The sequence below is a fragment of the Pseudophryne corroboree genome, chromosome 4 (genome assembly GCF_028390025.1).
Source record: "Pseudophryne corroboree isolate aPseCor3 chromosome 4, aPseCor3.hap2, whole genome shotgun sequence".
Taxonomy (NCBI): Eukaryota; Metazoa; Chordata; class Amphibia; order Anura; family Myobatrachidae; genus Pseudophryne; species Pseudophryne corroboree.
This window is the reverse complement of record NC_086447.1, coordinates 495,927,533-495,950,653: the sequence shown is the minus strand read 5'-3', so window position 1 is coordinate 495,950,653 and position 23,121 is coordinate 495,927,533. Positions and strand designations below refer to the sequence as shown.

Here is a 23,121-nt window from a genome sequence, read left to right as displayed (position 1 = left end):
GTGTTACATATTTCTGATACTACAAGTACCACAAAAGAGGGTATTATGTGGGATGTGAAAAAACTACCTGTAGTTTTTCCTGAATCAGATAAATTAAATGAAGTGTGTGATGATGCGTGGGTTCCCCCCGATAGAAAATTATTGGCGGTATACCCTTTCCCGCCAGAAGTTAGGGCGCGTTGGGAAACACCCCTTAGGGTGGATAAGGCGCTCACACGCTTATCAAAAAATATCATATAAAAGTATATACACACATACTGGTGTTATACTGCGACCAGCGATCGCCTCAGCCTGGATGTGCAGAGCTGGGATGGCTTGGTCGGATTCCCTGACTAAAAATATTGATACCCTTGACAGGGACAGTATTTTATTGACTATAGAGCATTTAAAGGATGCATTTCTATATATGCGAGATGCACAGAGGGATATTTGCACTCTGGCATCAAGAGTAAGTGCGATGTCCATATCTGCCAGAAGATGTTTATGGACACGACAGTGGTCAGGTGATGCAGATTCCAGACGGCACAAAGGTGTATTGCCGTATAAAGGAAGAGGAGTTATTTGGGGTCGGTCCATCGGACCTGGTGGCCACGGCAACTGCTGGAAAATCCACCGTTTTTACCCTAAGTCACATCTCTGCAGAAAAAGACACCGTCTTTTCAGCCTCAGTCCTTTCGTCCCTATAAGAGTCATATTTGCCCAGGGATAGAGGAAAGGGAAGAAGACTGCAGCAGGCAGCCCATTCCCAGGAACAGAAGCTTTCCACCGCTTCTGCCAAGCTCTCAGCATGACGCTGGGAACGTACAGGACCCCTGGATCCTACAAGTAGTATCCCAGGGGTACAGATTGGAATGTCGAAACGTTTCCCCCTCGCAGGCTCCTGAAGTCTGCTTTACCAAGGTATCCCTCCGACAAGGAGGCAGTATGGGAAAAAATTCACAAGCTGTATTCCCAGCAGGTGATAATCAAATTACCCCTCCTACAACAAGGAAAGGGGTATTATTCCACACTATATTGTGGTACTGAAGCCAGAAGGCTAGGTGAGACCTATTCTAAATCTAAAAAAATTTGAACACTTACAAAGGTTCAAATCAAGATGGAGTCACTCAGAGCAGTGATAACGAACCAGGAAGAAGGGGACTATATAGTGTCCCGGGACATCAGGGATGCTTACCTCCATGTCCCAAATTTGCCCTTCTCACTAAGGGTACCTCAGGTTCGTGGTATAGAACTGTCACTGTCAGTTTCAGACGCTGCCGTTTGGATTGTCCAAGGCACCCCGGGTCTTTACCAAGGTAATGGCCGAAATGATGATTATTCTTCGAAGAAAAGGCGTCTTAATTACCCCTTACTTGGACGATCTCCTGATAAGGGCAAAGTCCAGGGAACAGTTGGAGGTCGGAGTAGCACTATCTCGGATACTGCTACAACAGCACGGATGGATTCTAAATATTCCAAAATCGCAGCTGATCCTGACGACACGTCTGCTGTGCCTAGGGATGATTCTGGACACAGTCCAGAAAAAGGTGTTTCTCCCGGAAGAGAAAGCCAGGGAGTTATCCGAGCTAGTCAAGAACCTCCTAAAACCAGGAAAAGTGTCAGTGCATCATTGCACAAGGGTCCTGGTAAAAATGGTGGCTTCCTACGAAGCAATTCCATTCGGCAGATTTCACGCAAGAACTTTTCAGTGGGATCTGCTGGACAAATGGTCCGGATCGCATCTTCAGATGCATCAGCGGATAACCCTATATCCAAGGACAAGGGTGTCTCTCCTGTGGTGGTTACAGAGTGCTCATCTTCTAGAGGGCCGCAGATTCGGCATTCAGGATTGGATGCTGGTGACCACGGAGGCCAGCCCGAGAGGCTGGGGAGCAGTCACACAAGGAAAAAATTTCCAGGGAGTGTGATCAAGTCTGGAGACTTTTCTCCACATAAATATACTGGAGCTAAGGGTAAATTTATAATGCTCTAAGCTTAGCAAGACCTCTGCTTCAAGGTCAGCCGGTATTGATCCAGTGGGAAAAACATCACGGCAGTCGCCCACGTTAACAGACAGGGCGGCACAAGAAGCAGGAGGGCAATGGCAAAAACTGCAAGGACTTTTCGCTGGGCGGAAAATCATGTGATAGCACTGTCAGCAGTGTTTCATTCCGGGAGTGGAAACTGGGAAGCAGACTTCCTCAGCAGGCACGACCTCCACCCGGGAGAGTGGAAACTTCATCGGGAAGTTTTTCCACATGATTGTGAACCGTTGGGAAATACCAAAGGTGGACATGATGGCGTCCCGTCTGAACAAAAAACGGGACAGGTATTGCGCCAGGTCAAGAGACCCTCAGGCAATAGCTGTGGACGTTCTGGTAACACCGTGGGTGTACCAGTCGGTGTATGTGTTCCCTCCTCTGCTTCTCATACCTAAGGTGCTGAGACTTATAAGACGTAGAGGAGTAAGAACTATACTCATGGCTCCGGATTGGCCAAGAAGGACTTGGTACCCGGAACTTCAAGAGATGCTCACAGAGGACTTATGGCCTCTGCCGCTAAGAAGGGACTTGTTTCAGCAAGTACCATGTCTGTTCCAAGACTTACCGCAGCTGCGTTTGACGGCATGGCGGTGGAACGCCGGATCCTAAGGGAAAAGGCATTCCGGAAGAGGTCATTCCTACCCTGGTCAAAGCCAGGAAGGAGGTGACCGCACAACATTATCACCACATGTGGCGAAAATATGTTGCGTGGTGTGAGGCCAGGAAGGCCCCACGAAGAAATTTTAACTCGGTCGATTCCTGCATTTCCTGCAAACAGGAGTGTCTATGGGCCTCAAATTGGGGCCCATTAAGGTTCAAATTTCGGCCCTGTCGATTTTCTTCCAGAAAGAATTGGCTTCAGTTCCTGAAGTCCAGAAGTTTGTCAAGGGAGTATTGCATATACAACCCCCTTTTGTGCCTCCAGTGGCACTGTGGGATCTCAACGTAGTTCTGGGATTCCTCAAATCACATTGGTTTAAAACCAGTCAAATCTGTGGATTTGAAGCATCTCACATGAAAAGTGACCATGCTCTTGGCCCTGGCCTGGGCCAGGCGAGTGTCAAATTGGTGGGTTTTTTCTCAAAAAAGCCCATATCTGTTTGTCCATTCGGACAGGGCAGAGCTGCGGACTCGTCCCCAGTTCTCTCCCTAAGGTGGTGTCAGTGTTTCACCTGAACCAGCTTATTGTGGTGCCTTGCGCCTACTAGGGACTTGGAGGACTCCAAGTTGCTGGATGTTGTCAGGGCCCTGAAAGTATAGGTTCCAGGATGGCTGGAGTCAGGAAAACTGACTTGCTGTTATCCTGTATGCACCCAACAAACTGGGTGCTCTTGCTTCTAAGCAGACTATTGCTAGTTGGATGTGTAATACAATTCAGCTTGCACATTCTGTGGCAGGCCTGCCACAGCCAAAATATGTAAATGCCCATTCCACAAGGAAGGTGGGCTCATCTTGGGCGGCTGCCCGAGGGGTCTCGGCTTTACAACTTTGCCGAGCGGCTATTTAGTCAGGGGCAAACACGTTTGTAAAATCCTACAAATTTGATACCCTGGCTAAGGAGGACCTGGAGTTCTCTCATTCGGTGCTGCAGAGTCATCCGCACTCTCCCGCCCGTTTGGGAGCTTTGGTATAATCCCCATGGTCCTTTCAGGAACCCCAGCATCCACTAGGACGATAGAGAAAATAAGAATTTACTTACCGATAATTCTATTTCTCGGAGTCCGTAGTGGATGCTGGGCGCCCATCCCAAGTGCGGATTATCTGCATTACTTGTACATAGTTACAAAAATCGGGTTATTATTGTTGTGAGCCATCTTTTCAGAGGCTCCGCTGTTATCATACTGTTAACTGGGTTCAGATCACAGGTTGTACAGTGTGATTGGTGTGGCTGGTATGAGTCTTACCCGGGATTCAAAATCCTTCCTTATTGTGTACGCTCGTCCGGGCACAGTATCCTAACTGAGGCTTGGAGGAGGGTCATAGGGGGAGGAGCCAGTGCACACCACCTGATCCTAAAGCTTTACTTTTTGTGCCCTGTCTCCTGCGGAGCCGCTATTCCCCATGGTCCTTTCAGGAACCCCAGCATCCACTACGGACTCCGAGAAATAGAATTATCGGTAAGTAAATTCTTATTTTTCCCCAAATATAAAAAAAAACCTTTTTTTTTAACTAAAATTATTTTGGATACATGTTCTTCACATAATTCACTTATTAAAAAACTGACAATTTCTGTGCGGTTTTTTGAAAAAAAAAGTCAGTTAATTGGTTAAATCATAGGTGTCCCAGATTAAAGAGCTAGTATGACAAGCCAATGCATGCACACCTTAACTAGTTGCCACAATACAATGAGACAAAGATTCCCTTGCACTCCAGCCTTCATGCATCAACCATTGAAACGTTTCTATTAGATATCGAGAAAGTATGATGTTTAGCGTGTAGAAAAACACTGTCATCAGGACAGATACAATTAAACATCTGTGAAATGCAGGAAACAAAGTATTCCACTGTGCTGATTGGTATCTAATTTGTTACTAATGCTGGCCATTCACTAGGACGACCAGCATCCGATCTGATTCCTGTCATGATTTCCCTTCAATACTCCTGGGAGCTCTGGACACCCGATTTGTGTTTTTTCTGTACACACAATGTGCATACGCTGAAGCATAAACTCTATTGAGCGATCATATGCCACACAAAAAGCATGTGATCACCTTGAAAAAAATGGCACTTAAAATGACGCTGATCGAATGTACCGTAGAACGATGCATCGTATGTGCATTAAACGTGGTCCAATGTGCATACGATTACGACGGATAATATGGGCTGCACATATGATCAGAGGATGCAACATTTGACCCGCGGGACCGCGCATTGCATCGTAAGCGTAAGCAAAACATGCACAATGTGCAGACAGTATGTTGAACGACTTGTTGCAATCGTACATGGTATCTTCCTAGTGTATGGCCAGCTTAATATTGTATCTGTGTTCTCATATAACGCATAAGGCTTACAATATCCATCTAATTCTGCATAAACATATACAGGTATATCCAATTAAAAACCAGTAAAATACCATAAATAGACTGATAATACACTTTCAAATGTGGATAAATAAATGAATTAAGACAGGTTGTATTGCTATGTTAGTTGCAGTCTAACAGTGTTAAAATCAATTGAGATTGATAAACCAGTTAGTATTTGCAGGACCTGTTTGAGCCTGTATTCCTTGGTAGTGGGAACAAATGGTTGTACAAGCATCAATGCCTTTCGTTCCCGATTTGAAAATGTATTCAAGGTTTTGAAAGAGAGACTCAGAACCTGATTTTGACTAATTGCGCATGCGCAGTGCCTCTTCAATTGTAAAAGCTGGATGCAGAAAGGAACTGCTGAGTGAAATCCTTTTCCGCCAGGACAGACCTATTTTGCAAGCTCTGTCCCGGCACCCAACTGTTAATACGTTCTAGCAATATTCTGTAATATTGCAGTGCGAGTGTGGGCACATTTTTCTCATCACACCCTGCATCTGAAATGTGGACTATGATACACGGGCACCATAGAAACATACATTTCTTTAAAGGTGTCCATATTAGTATAGAAACCCTAGATACAAGTCGATGACTTGAGCCAGAAAGGAGACACAATTGTCAGAAAATTGCTGGAATTCTCAGGGTGGTGTTCAGTCGGGTGCGAGAATTAGTAAGGTAAAAAAATTTGTCTACCTCACGCCCAATTTTGGATTACTACAGGTATATGCACTTCTGATACCCGTGGTATCCAATTAAAAAAAAAATGGTTGCAGGGATTCAGAGCTGAAAAGTCCACAGCGCATGAATAAAAAATAAATAAAAATTACCCACCCCTCCGGTGGTGTCTGCGGCTCCTGGTGTTCTCCCCTCCATCTTCCCACTAAGGAAGGGGCTGGCTGCTGGGAGATGTAGTTCTCCCAGCCATTGCCACAGGGGGGAATACACTGACACAGGGAGGAGGATCACAAACACACACATACTTAAACACACCCTCACACTCACTGCTGTGTACTTCCCAACTGTCCCGAATTTCGCAGGACTGTCACGTTTTTTTGGGGGGACTGTCCCGCTGTCCCACCCGCGGGTCGTAGTGTCTTGCGGTGGGGAGGGTGTGCAGTTGGGAGGCTGCTGTCACTCGCTGCTCTGCTTAGCAAAGCAGCGGTGAATAGACATAGACAATAGGGACTGGGGACATGTCCAGCAGCTCACAGAGCGCTGGCCATGCCCCCGTAGTGACGGGAAATGGGGGCGTGGCTCGCGATCGTGACATTACCACGAAACCATGCCCCCTTTTTCCGGGCTGGAGTCCTGATTCCGGCTCCTGAAAGTTGGGATGTATGCTGCTGCTCGCCACTGCTGCAGAAAACCTGACTCTCTATGCTGGATGTATAAGACACCACTTCGGAAGGTGAGTAATTACTGACTAATTAAGATAATTGGAAACTGACAGTCGCTTAATTAGTCACATTTTCTGTCCTTCGATTGAAGAGCAAAACCCTGCAGCTGTGAGAACAACCTCACAATGCAGAGGTTTTGTTTTTTATTCCCTGCCCTCAATTGGGGTGGGGTGTAGAGTTGGATCTTGATCCAGAGGCACCAACAGGCTAAAGCTTTGACTGTTCCCAGGATGCATTGCATGGCCTCCTCTATAACCCCGCCTCTGGACACTGGATCTCAGTTTGTAAGTTGGTGCCTGCATAACAGGTCACCTAACAGGGGGGCTGCGCTAGGCAGCCCTGAAAAGAGCTTTTTAGAAGACTTCAAGGGCCGCAGCACTTCCTATGTCAGGCTGACATGCTGTGCTGTGGCTCCATCACCTCCCCAGCAGCACTGCATACTCCCGCGGCCAGGTTCCCGGGTACTTGCAGTGGAGACGCACCGGTTCACAGGCACACCACCGCTGCCGCTCTCCAGGATCGCGTGGCTGCACATCACGGAGGAGGTAAGAGGGTCCCCCAGGTGGGACCTGCCGGTAAATCGCGGTCCCAGGAGATAGACCACGCCGCTGGCGTGGACACTGTACTGCACAGGGACCCCACTATATCCACCATGGCAGGGAGCACAGGTCGGATTTTAATAAATCCGTTTTCAATAGGCTTCACACTAACTGGTGGTGAGGACCAGAATAGGGGATAAGGTGCTGACCTGTAGCCCCTCCCCCATCTCCGGGCGCCATCTACTGCTGGTGTTCCCGCCCTGGAGCTGCATTTCACGCTCCCTCACTCCCTGACAGAGATTTTGGCGCCATCTTTACACAAGTAGCTGAGGCAGATCTCCGGGGCTGCAGGGCATTGGCTCAAAAAAATAAAGGGAACACTTAAACAACACAATGTAACTCCAAGTCAATCACACTTCTGTGAAATCAAACTGTCCACTTAGGAAGCAACACTGATTGACAATCAATTTTGCATGCTCTTGTGCAAATGGAATAGACAACAGGTGGAAATTATAGGCAATTAGCAAGACACCCCTAATAAAGGAGTTGTTCTGCAGGTGGTGACTACAGAACACTTCTCAGCTCCTATGCTTTCTGGCTGATGTTTTGGTCGCTTTTGAAAGCTGGCGGTGCTTTCACTCTAGTGGTAGCATGAGACGGAGTCTGCAACCCACACAAGTGGCTTAAGTAGTGCAGCTCATCCAGGATGGCACATCAATGCGAGCTGTGGCAAGAAGGTTTGCTGTGTCTGTCAGCGTAGTGTCCAGAGCATGGAGGCGCTACCAGGAGACAGGCCAGTACATCAGGAGACGTGGAGGAGGCCGTAGGAGGGCAACAACCCAGCAGCAGGACCGCTACCTCCGCCTTTGTGCAAGGAGGAACAGGAGCCCTGCAAAATGACCTCCAGCAAGCCACAAATGTGCATGTGTCTACTCAAACGATCAGAAACAGACTCCATGAGGGTGGTATGAGGGCCCGACGTCCACAGGTAAGGGTTGTGTTTACAGCCCAACACCGTGCAGGACGTTTGGCATTTGCCAGAGAACACCAAGATTGGCAAATTCGCCACTGGCACCCTGTGCTCTTCACAGATGAAAGCAGGTTCTCACTGAGCACATGTGACAGACGTGTGGAGACGCCAAGGAGAACGTTCTGCTGCCTGCAACATCCTCCAGCATGACCGGTTTGGCAGTGGGTCAGTGATGGTGTGGGGTGGCATTTCTTTGGGGGGCCGCACAGCCCTCCATGTGCTCGCCAGAGGTAGCCTGACTGCCATTAGGTACGGAGATGAGATCCTCAGACCCCTTGTGAGACCATATGTTGGTGCGGTTGGCCCTGGGTTCCTCCTAATGCAAGACAATGCTAGACCTCATGTGGCTGGAGTGTGTCAGCAGTTCCTGCAAGATGAAGGCATTGATGCTGTGGACTGGCCCGCCCGTTCCCCAGACCTAAATCCAATTGAGCACATCTGGGACATCATGTCTCGCTCCATCCACCAATGCCACGTTGCACCACAGACTGTCCAGGAGTTGGCGGATGCTTTAATCCAGGTCTGGGAGGAGATCCCTCAGGAGACCATCCGCCACCTCATCAGGAGCATGCCCAGGCGTTGTAGGGAGGTCATACAGGCACGTGGAGGCCACACACACTACTGAGCCTCATTTTGACTTGTTTTAAGGACATTACATCAAAGTTGGATCATCCTGTAGTGTGTTTTTCCACTTTAATTTTGAGTGTGACTCCAAATCCAGACCTCCATGGGTTAATAAATTTGATTTCCATTGATAATTTTTGTGTGATTTTGTTGTCAGCACATTCAACTATGTAAAGAACAAAGTATTTAATAAGAATATTTCATTCATTCAGATCTAGGATGTGTTATTTCTCTTACGTCCTAGAGGATGCTGGGGACTCCGTAAGAACCATGGGGATAGACGGGCTCCGCAGGAGACATGGGCACTTTAAGAAAGACTTTAGGTCTGGGTGTGCACTGGCTCCTCCCTCTATGCCCCTCCTCCAGACCTCAGTTTACTACTGTGCCCAGTGGAGACTGGGTGCATTTCAGGGAGCTCTCCTGAGTTTCCTGACAGAAAGTATATTTGTTAAGTTTTTTATTTTCAGGGAGCCTGCTGGCAACAGACTCCCTGCATCGAGGGACTGAGGGGAGAGAAGCAGACCTACTTCTGTGAGTTGAAAGGCTCTGCTTCTTAGGCTACTGGACACCATTAGCTCCAGAGGGAGCGGTACGCAGGTCTCACCCTCGCCGTCCGTCCCAGAGCGGCGCCGCCGTCCTCCTCGCAGAGCCGGAAGATAGAAGCCGCGTGAGTATGAGAAGAAAAGAAGACTTCAAAGGCGGCAGAAGACTTTATGATCTCCACTGAGGTAACGCACAGCAGTAACGCTGTGCGCCATTGCTCCCATACACCGCACACACGGCAGTCACTGTAAGGGTGCAGGGCACAGGGGGGGGCGCCCTGGGCAGCATATGAACCTCTCTTTGGCAAAAATATATATGTATACAGCTGGCCACTGTATATATATATATATATATAAGAGCCCCCGCCAATTTTTTGTGTATTTGAGCGGGACAGAAGCCCGCCGCCGAGGGGGCGGGGCTTCCCCCTCAGCACTCACCAGCGCCATTTTCTCCACAGCACAGCTGAGAGGAAGCTCCCCGGACTCTCCCCTGCTTATACCACAGTGAAAGAGGGTTTTAAAGAAGAGCGGGGGGTGCACATAATTAGGCGCATATATACATATAAACAGCGCTACTGGGTAAACATATATTTATTGTGTTTTTTCCTGGGCCATATAGCGCTGGGATGTGTGCTGGCATACTCTCTCTCTGTCTCTCCAAAGGGCCTTGTGGGGGAACTGTCTTCAGATAAGAGGATTCCCTGAGTGTGTGCTGTGTCGGTACGCGTGTGTCGACATGTCTGAGGTAAAAGGCTCTCCTAGAGAGGACGGGGAGCAAATGAATGTGGTGTCTCCGTCGACAACGCCGACACCTGACTGGATATGTGGAATGTTTTAAGTGCTAATGTAAATTTATTGCACAAAAGATTAGACAGAAGCTAGGGTACAGCCAGGGAGTCAACCCATGTCTGTCCCTATGTCGCAGGGACCTTCGGGGTCTCAAAAGCGCCCACTATCCCAAATAATAGACACAGATACCGACACGGATTCTGACTCCAGTGTCGACTACGATGATGCAAAATTACATCCAAAAATGGCTAAATGTATTCGATATATGATTATTGCAATAAAATATGTTTTGCATATCACAGAGGAACCCCCTGTCCCTGATTCGAGGGTACACATGTATAAGGGAAAGAAACCTGAGGTAACCTTTCCCCCCTCACATGAGTTGAACGAATGATGTGAAAAAGCTTGGGAATCTCCAGACAAAAAACTGCAGATTCCCAAAAGGATTCTTATGGCGTATCCTTTCCCGCCAACGGACAGGATACGGTGGGAATCCTCCCCTAGGGTGGACAAAGCATTGACACGCTTATCCAAAAAGGTAGCGTGGCCATCCCAAGATACGGCTACCTCAGGGATCCTGCTGACCGCAAGCAGGAGATTACCTTGAAGTCCATTTACACACATTCTGGTACCTTACTCAGACCTGCAATTGCGTCGGCCTGGGTTTGTAGCACTGTAGCAGCATGGACAGATACCTTATCAGCGAAAATTGAGACCCTAGATAAGGATACCATTTTATTGACCCTAGGGCATATAAAAGATGCTGTCTTATATAGGAGAGATGCTCAAAGACGCTATGTCGATTTCTGCTAGACGAGTCCTATGGACCCGGCAATGGACAGGTGATGCCGACTCAAAGAGGCATATGGAGGTTTTACCTTACAAGGGTGAGGAATTGTTTGGGGAAGGTCTCTTGGACCTGGTCTCCACAGCTACAGCTGGTAAATCTAATTTTTGCCTTATATTCCCTCACAGCCTAAGAAAGCACCACATTACCAAATGCAGTCCTTTCGATCACAAAGAAACAAGAAAGTACGAGGTACGTCCTTTCTTGCCAGAGGTAAGGGCAGGGGAAAAAAGCTGCACAACACAGCTAGTCCCCAGGAACAGAAGTCCTCCCCGGCCTCTGCAAAATCCACCGCTTGACGCTGGGGCTCAGCTAAAGGAGTCCGCCCCAGTGGGGGCACGTCTTTGAGTTTTCAGCCACATCTGGGTTCACTCGCAGGTGAATCCCGGGGCAATAGAAATTGTTTCTCAGGTTTACAAGCTGGAATTCGAAGAGGTGCCTCCTCGCCGTTTTTTAAAATCGGTCCTGTTAGCTTCTCCCCAGGAAGGGGAGATAGTGTTAAATGCAATTCAGAAATTGTATCTTCAACAGGTGGTGGTCAAGGTTCCCCTGCTTTAACAAGGAAGGGGATATTACTCAACCCTGTTTGTAGTCCCGAAACCGGACGGTTCGGTCAGACCCATATTAAAATTTTAAATCCCTGAACCTATAATTGAAAGGTTCAAGTTCAAGATGGAATCGCTAAGAGCGGTCATCGCCAGCCTGGAAGGGGGGGATTATATGGTATCTCTGGACATAAAGTATGCATACCTTCATGTTATGTTCCCACATACCCACCTCATCAGGCGTACCTGAGATTTGCGGTACAGGATTGTCATTACCAGTTTCAGAAAGGTAATGGCGGAAATGATGGTGCTCCTGCGCAAGCAAGGTGTCACAATTATACCGTACTTGGACGATCTACTCATAAAAGCGAGATCAAGAGAGCAGTTACTGAACAGCGTATCACTTTCACTGAAGATGTTACAGCAACAAGGCTGGATTCTCAATATCCCGAAGTCGCAGTTGGTTCCTACGACTCGTCTGACTTTCTTGGGCATGATTCTGGATACAGACCAGAAAAGGGTTTATTTTCCGATAGAAAAAGCTCAGGAACTCATGACTCTAGTCAGGAACCTATTGAAACCAAAACAGGTGTCAGTGCATCACTGCACTCGAGTCCTGGGAAAGATGGTGGCATCATATGAGGCCATTCCCTTCGGCAGACTCCATGCGAGGACTTTCCAGTGGGACCTACTGGACAAGTGGTCCGGGTCACATCTACAGATTCATCAGTTGATCTCCCTGTTCCCCAGGGCCAGGGTATTTCTCCTGTGGTGGCTGCAGAGTGCTCTCCTTCTAGAAGGCTGCAGGTTTGGCATTCAGGACTGGATCCTGGTGACCACGACGCGAGTCTCCGAGGTTGGGAAGCAGTCACACAGGGAAGAAACTTCCAAGGTCTTTGGTCAAGTCAAGAGACTTGTCTTCACATCAACATCCTGGAACTGAGGGCCATATACAACGCCCTACGTCAAGCGGAGACATTAATGCGCGACCTACCAATTCTGATCCAGTCAGACAACATCACCGCAGTGGCTCATGTAAACCGCCAAGGCGGCACATGGAGCAGAGTGGCAATGGCGGAAGCCACCAGAATTCTTCGCTGGTCGGAAATTCATGTAAGCGCACTATCAGCAGTGTTCATTCCGGGAGTGGACAACTGGGAAGCAGACTTCCTCAGCAGACGCGACCTGCATCCAAGAGAGTGGGGACTTCATCCGGAAGTCTTTGCACAGATTGCAAGTCAGTGGGGATTACCCCAGATAGACATGATGGCGTCCTGCCTCAACAAAAAGCTACAGAGGTATTGCGCCAGATAAAAAGACCCTCAGGCGATAGCTGTAGACTCCCTAGTGACACCGTGGGTGTTCCTGTCGGTCTATGTATTTCCTCCTCTTCCTCTCATACCCAAGGTGTTGAAAATAATAAGAAAGAGAGGAGTGAGAACAATTCTCATTGTTCCAGATTGGCCACGAAGGACCTGGTATCCGGATCTGCAGGAAATGCTCACAGAAGATCCGTGGCCTCTTCCTCTAAGACAGGACTTGTTGCAACAGGGGCCCTGTCTGTTTCCAAGACTTACCGCGGCTGCGTTTGACGGCATGGCGGTTGAACGCCGGATCCTAGCGGAAAAAGGCATTCCGGATGAGGTCATTCCTACGCTGATAAAGGCTAGGAAGGACGTGACTTCTAAACATTATCACCGTATATGGCGAATATATGTTTCTTGGTGTGAGGCCAGGAATGCTCCTACGGAAGAATTCCATCTGGGCCGTTTCCTTCACTTCCCACAAACTGGAGTGAATTTGGGCCTAAAATTAGGCTCCATTAAGGTTCAGATTTCGGCCTTATCCATTTTCTTTCAAAAAGAATTGGCTTCTCTCCAAGAAGTACAGACTTTTGGAAGGGAGTGCTGCATATTCAGCCTCCTTCTGAACCTCCGGTGGCGCCTTGGGACCTTTAACGTGGTGTTGAGTTTCCTTAAGTCGCATTGTTTTGAACCACTTAAATATCTCACTTGGAAGGTGGTCATGTTATTAGCCTTGGCTTCGGCTAGGCGAGTGTCGGAATTGGCGGCTTTGTCTCATAAAAGCCCCTATCTGGTTTTCCATATGGATAGAGCGGAATTGCGAACTCGTCCTCAATTCTTGCCTAAGGTGGTGTCATTTTTTTCATATGAACCAACCTATTGTGGTGCCTGTGGCTACACGTGACTTGGAGGATTCCGAGTCCCTTGATGTGGTCAGGGCTTTGAAAATTTACGTGGCCAGAACGGCTAGAGTCAGAAAAACAGAAGCACTGTTGTCCTGTATGCAGCCAACAAGGTTGGTGTCCTGCTTCAAAGCAGACTATTGCTCGCTGGATCTGTAACACGATTCAGCAGGCACATTCTACGCAGGATTGCCGTTACCAAAATCGGTCAAGGCCCATTCCACTAGGAAGGTGGGCTCGTCTTGGGCGGCTGCCCGAGGGGTCTCGGCACTACAGCTGTGCTGAGCTGCTACTTGGTCGGGTTCAAACACCTTTGCAAAATTCTAAAAGTTTGAGACCCTGGCTGAGGAGGACCTCCTGTTTGCTCAATCGGTGCTGCAGAGTCATCCGCACTCTCCCGCCCGTTTGGGAGCTTTGGTATAATCCCCATGGTCCTTACGGAGTCCCCAGCATCCTCTAGGACGTATGAGAAAATAAGATTTTAAACCTACCGGTAAATCTTTTTCTCGTAGTCCGTAGAGGATGCTGGGCGCCTGTCCCAAGTGCGGACTAATTCTGCAAGACTTGTATATAGTTTTGCTTACATAAGGGTTATGTTATAGTTTTCATCGGTCTTGGACTGATGCTATGTTGTTTTCATACTGTTAACTGGTTAGTATATCACAAGGTATACGGTGTGATTGGTGTGGCTGGTACGAATCTTACCCTTGGATTAACAAAAATCCTTTCCTCGTACTGTCCGTCTCCTCTGGACACAGTTTATCTAACTGAGGTCTGGAGGAGGGGCATAGAGGGAGGAGCCAGTGCACACCCAGACCTAAAGTCTTTCTTAAAGTGCCCATGTCTCCTGCGGAGCCCGTCTATCCCTATGGTCCTTACGGAGTCCCCAGCATCCTCTACGGACTACGAGAAAAAGATTTACCGGTAGGTTTAAAATCTTATTTCTCTGACGTCCTAGTGGATGTTGGGAACTCCGTAAGGACCATGGGGAATAGCGGCTCCGCAGGAGACTGGGCACAATTAAAGAAAGCTTTAGGTCACCTGGTGTGCACTGGCTCCTCCCACTATGACCCTCCTCCAAGCCTCAGTTAGATTTTGTGCCCGGCCGAGGTTGGATGCACACTAGGGGCTCTCCTGAGCTTCTAGAAAGAAAGTATATATTTAGGTTTTTTATTTTACAGTGAGACCTGCTGGCAACAGGCTCACTGCAGCGAGGGACTAAGGGGAGAAGAAGCGAACCTACCTGCTTGCAGCTAGCTTGGGCTTCTTGGGCTACTGGACACCATTAGCTCCAGAGGGACCGACCGCATGGAACTGGCCTTGGTGTTCGGTCCCGGAGTCGCGCCGCCGTCCCCCTTACAGAGCCAGAAGCAAGAAGAGGTCCGGAAAATCGGCGGCAGAAGACATCAGTCTTCACCAAGGTAGCGCACAGCACTGCAGCTGTGCGCCATTGCTCCTCATACACACTTCACACTCCGGTCACTGAGGGTGCAGGGCGCTAGGGGGGGGCGCCCTGAGCAGCAATAAAAAGACCTTGGCTGGCAAAAATACCACAATATATAGCCCCAGAGGCTATATATGTGATAATTACCCCTGCCAGAATCCAGAAAAAAGCGGGAGAATAGTCAGCGAAAAAGGGGCGGAGCTATCTCCTTCAGCACACTGGCGCCATTTCTCCCTCACAGCTCCGCTGGAAGGAAGCTCCCTGGCTCTCCCCTGCAGTCTACACTACAGAAAAGGGTAAAAAAGAGAGGGGGGGCACTAAATTTAGGCGCAGTATATATAACAGCAGCTATAGGGGACATAATTCAGTTAGTCCCTGCATTATATAGCGCTCTGGTGTGTGCTGGCATACTCTCACTCTGTCTCCCCAAAGGGCTTTTGTGGGTCCTGTCCTCTGTTAGAGCATTCCCTGTGTGTGTGCGGTGTGTCGGTACGGCTGTGTCGACATGTTTGATGAGGATAATGAGGTGGAGGCGGAGCAGTTGCATATAGAAGGGATGTCACCCCCTGCGGGGCAGACACCTGAGTGGATGGACTTATGGAAGGAATTGCGTGCACGCGTCGACTCCTTACACAAAAAATTTGACGACATGCCAAATGCGGGACAGCCGGCTTCTCAGCTCGTGCCTGTCCAGGCGTCTCAAAGGCCATCGGGGGCTCTAAAACGCCCGCTACCTCAGATGGCAGACGCGGATGTCGACACGGATACTGACACCAGTGTCGATGACGATGAGTCTAGTCTAATGTCCACTAAGGCCATTTGTTGCATGATTGAAGCAATGAAAGAGGTGTTACACATTTCTGATATAAACCCAGGTACCACTAAAAAGGGTATTATGTTTGGGGAGAAAAAACTACCCGTAGTCTTTCCCCCATCAGAAGAATTAAATGAAGTGTGTGAAGAAGCGTGGGCTTTCCCTGATAAAAGATTGGTAATCTCTAAGAAGTTACTTATGGCGTTCCCTTTCCCGCCAGAGGATAGGTCACGTTGGGAAACACCACCTAGGGTGGATAAAGCGCTCACACACGTTTGTCTAAAAAGGTGGCACTACCGTCTCCGGATACGGCCGCCCTCAAGGAGCCTGCTGATAGAAAGCAGGAGGCTATCCTGAAGTCTGTATATACACACTCAGGCATTATACTTAGACCTGCTATTGCGTCAGCGTGGATGTGCAGTGCTGCCGCTGCGTGGTCAGATTCCCTGTCAGAAAATATTGACACCCTAGACAGGGACACTATTCTGCTAACCATAGAGCATATTAAAGACTCAGTCTTATACATGAGAGATGCACAGAGGGAGATCTGCCGGCTGGCATCTAAAATAAGTGCACTGTCCATTTCTGCTAGGAGAGGCTTATGGACTCGCCAGTGGACAGGGGATGCAGATTCAAAAAGGCACATGGAAGTTTTGCCTTATAAGGGTGAGGAGTTATTCGGGGATGGTCTCTCGGACCTAGTTTCCACAGCAACTGCTGGGAAGTCAGCATTTTTACCCCATGTTCCCTCACAGCCTAAAAAGGCGCCGTTTTATCAAGTACAGTCCTTTCGGACTCAGAAAAACAGGCGTGGAAAAGGCGGGTCCTTTCTGTCCAGAGGCAGAGCTAGGGGAAAAAGGCTGCAACAAACAGCAGGTTCCCAGGAGCAAAAGTCCTCCCCCGCTTCTTCCAAGTCCGCCGCATGACGGTGGGGCTCCACAGACGGAGCCAGGTACGGTGGGGGGCCGCCTCAAAAATTTCAGCGATCAGTGGGCTCGCTCACAGGTGGATCCCTGGATCCTGCAAATAGTATCTCAAGGGTACAAACTGGAATTCGAGGCGTCTCCACCCCACCGGTTCCTAAAATCTGCCTTACCGACAACTCCCTCAGGCAGGGAGGCTGTGCTAGAGGCAATTCACAAGCTGTATTCCCAGCAGGTGATAGTCAAGGTGCCCCTACTTCAACAAGGACGGGGTTACTATTCCACACTGTTTGTGGTACCGAAACCGGACGGTTCGGTGAGACCCATTTTAAATTTGAAATCCTTGAACACATACATAAAAAAATTCAAGTTCAAGATGGAATCGCTCAGGGCGGTTATTGCAAGCCTGGACGAGGGGGATTACATGGTATCCCTGGACATCAAGGATGCTTACCTGCATGTCCCCATTTACTATCCTCACCAGGAGTACCTCAGATTTGTGGTACAGGATTGCCATTACCAATTCCAGACGCTGCCGTTCGGACTCTCCACGGCACCGAGGGTGTTTACCAAAGTAATGGCGGAAATGATGATACTCCTTCGAAGAAAGGGAGTTTTAATTATCCCGTACTTGGACGATCTCCTAATAAAGGCGAGGTCCAAGGAGCAGTTGTTGGTGGGAGTAGCACTATCTCAGGAGGTGCTACACCAGCACGGTTGGATTCTGAATATTCCAAAATCACAGCTGGTTCCGACGACACGTCTACTGTTCCTGGGTATGATCCTGGACACAGTCCAGAAAAAAGTGTTTCTCCCGGAGGAGAAAGCCAAGGAGCTGTCATCTCTAGTCAGAGACCTCCTGAAACCGAAACAGGTATCGGTGCATCACTGCACGCGGGTCCTGGGAAAGATGGTGGCTTCTTACGAAGCAATTCCTTTCGGCAGGTTCCATGCCAGAATCTTTCAGTGGGACCTGTTGGACCAGTGGTCCGGATCGCATCTTCAGATGCATCGCCTGATAACCCTGTCTCCAAGAACCAGGGTGTCTCTGCTGTGGTGGCTGCAGAGGGCCCATCTTCTAGAGGGCCGCAGATTCGGCATACAGGACTGGGTCCTGGTGACCACAGATGCCAGCCTTCGGGGCTGGGGGGCAGTCACACAGGGAAGAAACTTCCAAGGACTATGGTTGAGTCAGGAGACTTCCCTACACATAAATATTCTGGAACTAAACGCCCTAAGTCAGGCAAGGCCTCTGCTTCAAAACCAGCCGGTACTGATCCAGTCAGACAACATCACGGCAGTCGCCCATGTAAATCGACAGGGCGGCACAAGAAGCAGGATGGCAATGGCAGAAGCCACAAGGATTCTCCGATGGGCGGAAAATCACGTACTAGCACTGTCAGCAGTGTTCATTCCGGGAGTGGACAACTGGGAAGCAGACTTTCTCAGCAGGCACGACCTCCATCCGGGAGAGTGGGGACTTCATCCAGAAGTCTTCACGCTGATTGTAAATCGATGGGAACGTCCACAAGTGGACATGATGGCGTCCCGCCTAAACAAAAAACTAGAGAGATATTGCGCCAGGTCAAGGGACCCTCAGGCGATAGCTGTGGACGCTCTGGTGACACCGTGGGTGTACCAGTCAGTTTATGTGTTCCCTCCTCTGCCTCTCATACCAAGGGTACTGAGAATAATAAGAAAACGAGGAGTAAGAACAATACTCGTGGTTCCGGACTGGCCAAGGCGAGCGTGGTACCCAGAACTTCAAGAGATGATCTCAGAGGACCCATGGCCTCTGCCGCTCAGACAGGACCTGCTGCAGCAGGGGCCCTGTCTGTTCCAAGACTTACCGCGGCTGCGTTTGACGGCATGGCGGTTGAACGCCGGATCCTGAAGGAAAAGGGCATTCCGGAGGAAGTCATTCCTACGCTGATTAAAGCCAGGAAAGATGTAACTGCAAAGCATTATCACCGCATATGGCGGAAATATGTTGCTTGGTGTGAGGCCGAAAAGGCCCCAACAGAGGAATTTCAACTAGGTCGATTTCTGCATTTCCTACAAACAGGAGTGACTATTGGCCTGAAATTAGGCTCCATTAAGGTACAGATCTCGGCTCTGTCGATTTTCTTCCAGAAAGAACTGGCTTCATTGCCTGAAGTTCAGACGTTTGTGAAGGGAGTGCTGCATATTCAGCCCCCGTTTGTGCCTCCAGTGGCACCTTGGGATCTCAACGTGGTGTTGAGTTTCTTAAAATCACATTGGTTTGAGCCACTTAAGACCGTGGATCTAAATTATCTCACGTGGAAAGTGGTCATGTTATTGGCCTTGGCTTCGGCCAGGCGTGTGTCAGAATTGGCGGCTTTGTCATGTAAAAGCCCTTATCTGATTTTCCATATGGATAGGGCAGAATTGAGGACTCGTCCCCAGTTTCTTCCTAAGGTGGTATCAGCTTTTCACTTGAACCAACCTATCGTGGTGCCTGCGGCTACTAGGGACTTGGAGGACTCCAAGTTACTGGACGTAGTCAGGGCCTTGAAAATTTATGTTTCCAGGACGGCTGGAGTCAGGAAAACTGACTCGCTATTTATCCTGTATGCACCCAACAAGCTGGGTGCTCCTGCTTCTAAGCAGACTATTGCTCGCTGGATTTGTAGCACAATTCAGCAGGCGCATTCTGCGGCTGGACTGCCGCATCCTAAATCAGTAAAAGCCCATTCCACAAGGAAGGTGGGCTCATCTTGGGCGGCTGCCCGAGGGGTCTCGGCTTTACAACTTTGCCGAGCTGCTACTTGGTCAGGGGCAAACACGTTTGCAAAATTCTACAAATTTGATACCCTGGCTGAGGAGGACCTGGAGTTCTCTCATTCGGTGCTGCAGAGTCATCCGCACTCTCCCGCCCGTTTGGGAGCTTTGGTATAATCCCCATGGTCCTTACGGAGTTCCCAGCATCCACTAGGACGTCAGAGAAAATAAGATTTTACTCACCGGTAAATCTATTTCTCGTAGTCCGTAGTGGATGCTGGGCGCCCGTCCCAAGTGCGGATTGTCTGCAATACTTGTACATAGTTACTGTTAACTAAAGGGTTATTGTTGAGCCATCTGTTGAGAGGCTCAGTTGTTTTCATACTGTTAAACTGGGTGTTGTATCACGAGTTGTACAGTGTGATTGGTGTGGCTGGTAAGAGTCTTACCCGGGATTCAAAATCCTTCCTTATTATGTCAGCTCGTCCGGGCACAGTGTCCTAACTGAGGCTTGGAGGAGGGTCATAGTGGGAGGAGCCAGTGCACACCAGGTGACCTAAAGCTTTCTTTAATTGTGCCCAGTCTCCTGCGGAGCCGCTATTCCCCATGGTCCTTACGGAGTTCCCAGCATCCACTACGGACTACGAGAAATAGATTTACCGGTGAGTAAAATCTTATTTTTTAGTGTTCCCTTTATTTCTTTGAGCATTGTATGTGTGTGTGTGTGTGTGTGTGTGTGTGTGTGTGTGCGTATATATATATATATATATATATATATATATGTGTAGTTTTACTTGTCCAGTGCAGTTTTATTGTTTATCTGTAATAACTTCTGCATTGTACCTGTGACTGAGTGTGTCTGTAGCTGCTGTGTGGATTTCATTCTCGTGTATCACACTTATTGCTATCACTATATTCTGTTCCCTGGGGGGCTAGGTGCGTCAGGGTCTCATATATAGTGCTACACAGTATTTACTGTGTTGTATTTTTTACTGTGTATTCCAGTCACCTCATACCGATTTCATTCTCTGTGTCCTGTATTTACTGTCACATAAATCAGGGGGTTATTTGGAGGTATTGTGTTTGTCTGGCTATATTGTACTGTTACGCTCTATGGCTACATTCCCTATAATGTCTGCCACACAGGGCGGGAAATCCGCAGACGCTTCTGCATCATGCAGTGCATGCACCAAGGATTTACCTGAGGGGGAAGTTTTAGCTGATGGTTCAGGCACTGGGTGCCATACATCTCCCAGTCAGCCCGCAGCACTTGTGGCCAATCAGGAACCACCTTGGGCAGCGTTCTCAAGTATGCTGAATACACTTGTGACACGTCTTACACTCCCTGTGGGGCCTCCTGTACCATTGCAGCCACATATTGTCCCTGTAGTTAATCCGCCCCGGGCGGACACTCTGTCTACCCAGATTGATTTAATTGTTCTATCTTTGTTTATACAAAAGTCTACCCCACGCCCCTTTGGGGTCTTGGCGTCTTGGGGTCAGCTAAGCGGGCCGCTTCCTCTTCACAATCCACTAATATTTCAGATAATTCTTCTGCTGAGGATGGGGAATATACTGATCTGTCAGAAACTGATACAGTCGCTTCTGACGAGGAACCTTCAGCTCACGTTGATGTTCCTGACCTAGTGGAGGCTATTAAGCTGATTCTACAAATTGATGATGCGGTAGATCCCACTACTGCGTCTAAGAAACCTGATAAATTCAAACGTCAGAAGGTTACTAAAGTAGTCTTACCACATTCTGACCATTTAATTGACATACGTCAGGAATCCTGGTCGTCTCCAGGAAATAAATTCTCCCTGCCTAAAAAGATGTTAGCTCGTTATCCTATCCCTGCGGAGTTGAGTAACAAGTGGGAAATTCCACCGCCGGTGGACTCTCATGTCGCCTGTCTTGTGGTGTCATCTACTCTGCCTGTCACCAATGTCACCTTTCTGAAGGAACCGATGGATGAGCGTGTGGAGGGATGCCTGAAGTCTATTTACTCCCTCACCGGTGCTGTACATAGACCCACTATAGCAGCTTCCTGGGCCGCGAAAGGAATTGAAGCATGGGTTCAGGCATTAGAGGATGAGCTGCCTCAGGATATTTCTGACGCTGCCAGACAATATCTGTCTCATATTTCCACAGCCTCCCACTATATTCAGGATGCGTCCTCTGAGGAAGGTATAATGACGGCCAAGGCGTCTACTACATCTATACTGGCTCGCCGAATTCTGTGGTTGAGGTCCTGGAAGGTGGACCTTGACTCCAAAAAGACCTTGGAGGTGCTCCATTTAAGGGAGACATCCTTTTTGGGGAGGATCTGAATAAGAATGTGACTGACTTGGCGACTGCTAAGACTGCGTTTCTCCCAAGTACTAATCCTTCTGCACCGAAGGCAAAGAGTACCACTTTTCGTTCCTTTCGACCCCCAGGGAAAGCTAAGGGTCAGGCGTACCCAAGACAGGCTCGTATTTCAAAAGCCCAAACCTAAACAATCCTGGGCTGCCCGTCAGCCTGCTTCCAAACAAGACAAGTCTGCTCCATGACGGGGCGGGCCTCCCACTGGGGGACCCCAGGGTGGGAGGCCGACCTCTTTGCTTCGCCCAGGCCTGGTTAAAGACCACTTTGGATACCTGGGTGCGGAAAGTTGTCTTTCATGGGTACGCAATCTCTTTCAAGAGGCGTCCCCCCTCGCCAGTTCTGCTCGACGGTAATCCCTTCAGATCCGTTGAAAGCGCAAGCTCTACACATGGCTCCTAGACACAGGAGTGGTAGTGCCGGTACTTCTGTCCCAGAGAGCCAGGGGATACTATTCGACCCTGTTTCTAGTTCCGAAACCAAATGAGTCCTGCCGGCCTATACTCAACCTCATATTATTGCACAAATTTGTGAGTGTCCAAATTCCTTATAGGAAACCCGAAGACTACATGGTATCCCTGGATATACAGGATGCTTACCTGTACATACCTCTTGCCATATCGCATCAACAATATCTGCGGTTTGCTATTGGCATCCTCCATTATCAATTCCAGGCTCTGCCATTTGGACTGGCCACGACCCCTTGGATCTTCACCAAAGTCATGGCCGTGATGACGGCCCTTTTCCGCCGTCAGGGAATCAGGATCCTGCAGTATCTGGATGACTTGCTAATCCTGGCGAAATCCCAAAATGTTCTCCTCAGTCATCTGGAACTGACGGTCCAATTCCTGCAAGCCCACTGGTGGCTCATCAACTGGAAAAGTCCTCGCTGGTCCCTGCTCGGAGCATGGTGCACCTGGGGACACTTCTGGATACACACAGTCAAAGACTGTTTCTGTCCCCAGAGAAAGTCCTGAAACTTCAGGACAGGATCAGATACTTCCTTTCTCGCCTAAGAGTGCCGATACACTCGGCGATGCAAGTACTAGGCCTCATGGTGTCGGCTTTCAACATGGTGGAGTACGCTCAATTTCATTCCCGCCCTCTGCAGAGGTTAATCCTTTCCAAATGGGACGGCCTGCCTCATCGGATCAGGTCTCAAATGATCTCCTTGACTCGTCTGTGACTGAGCTGGTGGCTACAGGGCCAACAGTTGAGCAGGGGCCGACCCTTCTGGATCCCCAACTAGGTTCTACTGACTACGGACG

General features: G+C 48.9%; 1 protein-coding gene across 3 annotated transcripts in view; it reads left to right on the top strand.

The window, feature by feature from the left end:
• The window catches only part of TUBE1 (tubulin epsilon 1), a 147,559-nt gene that overhangs the window by 3,749 nt on the left and 120,689 nt on the right, over positions 1 to 23,121 (top strand). The window contains exon 1 of one of the 3 annotated variants that reach the window (XM_063917153.1): positions 6,765 to 6,989. The exons of the other annotated variants lie outside the window; for them this stretch is intronic. Coding sequence (XP_063773223.1) covers positions 6,842 to 6,989 — 148 coding nt within the window. The 5' untranslated portion in view covers positions 6,765 to 6,841. Of the gene's footprint in view, positions 1 to 6,764; positions 6,990 to 23,121 lie in introns of those variants that run through there. 3 annotated transcript variants of the gene reach the window in all.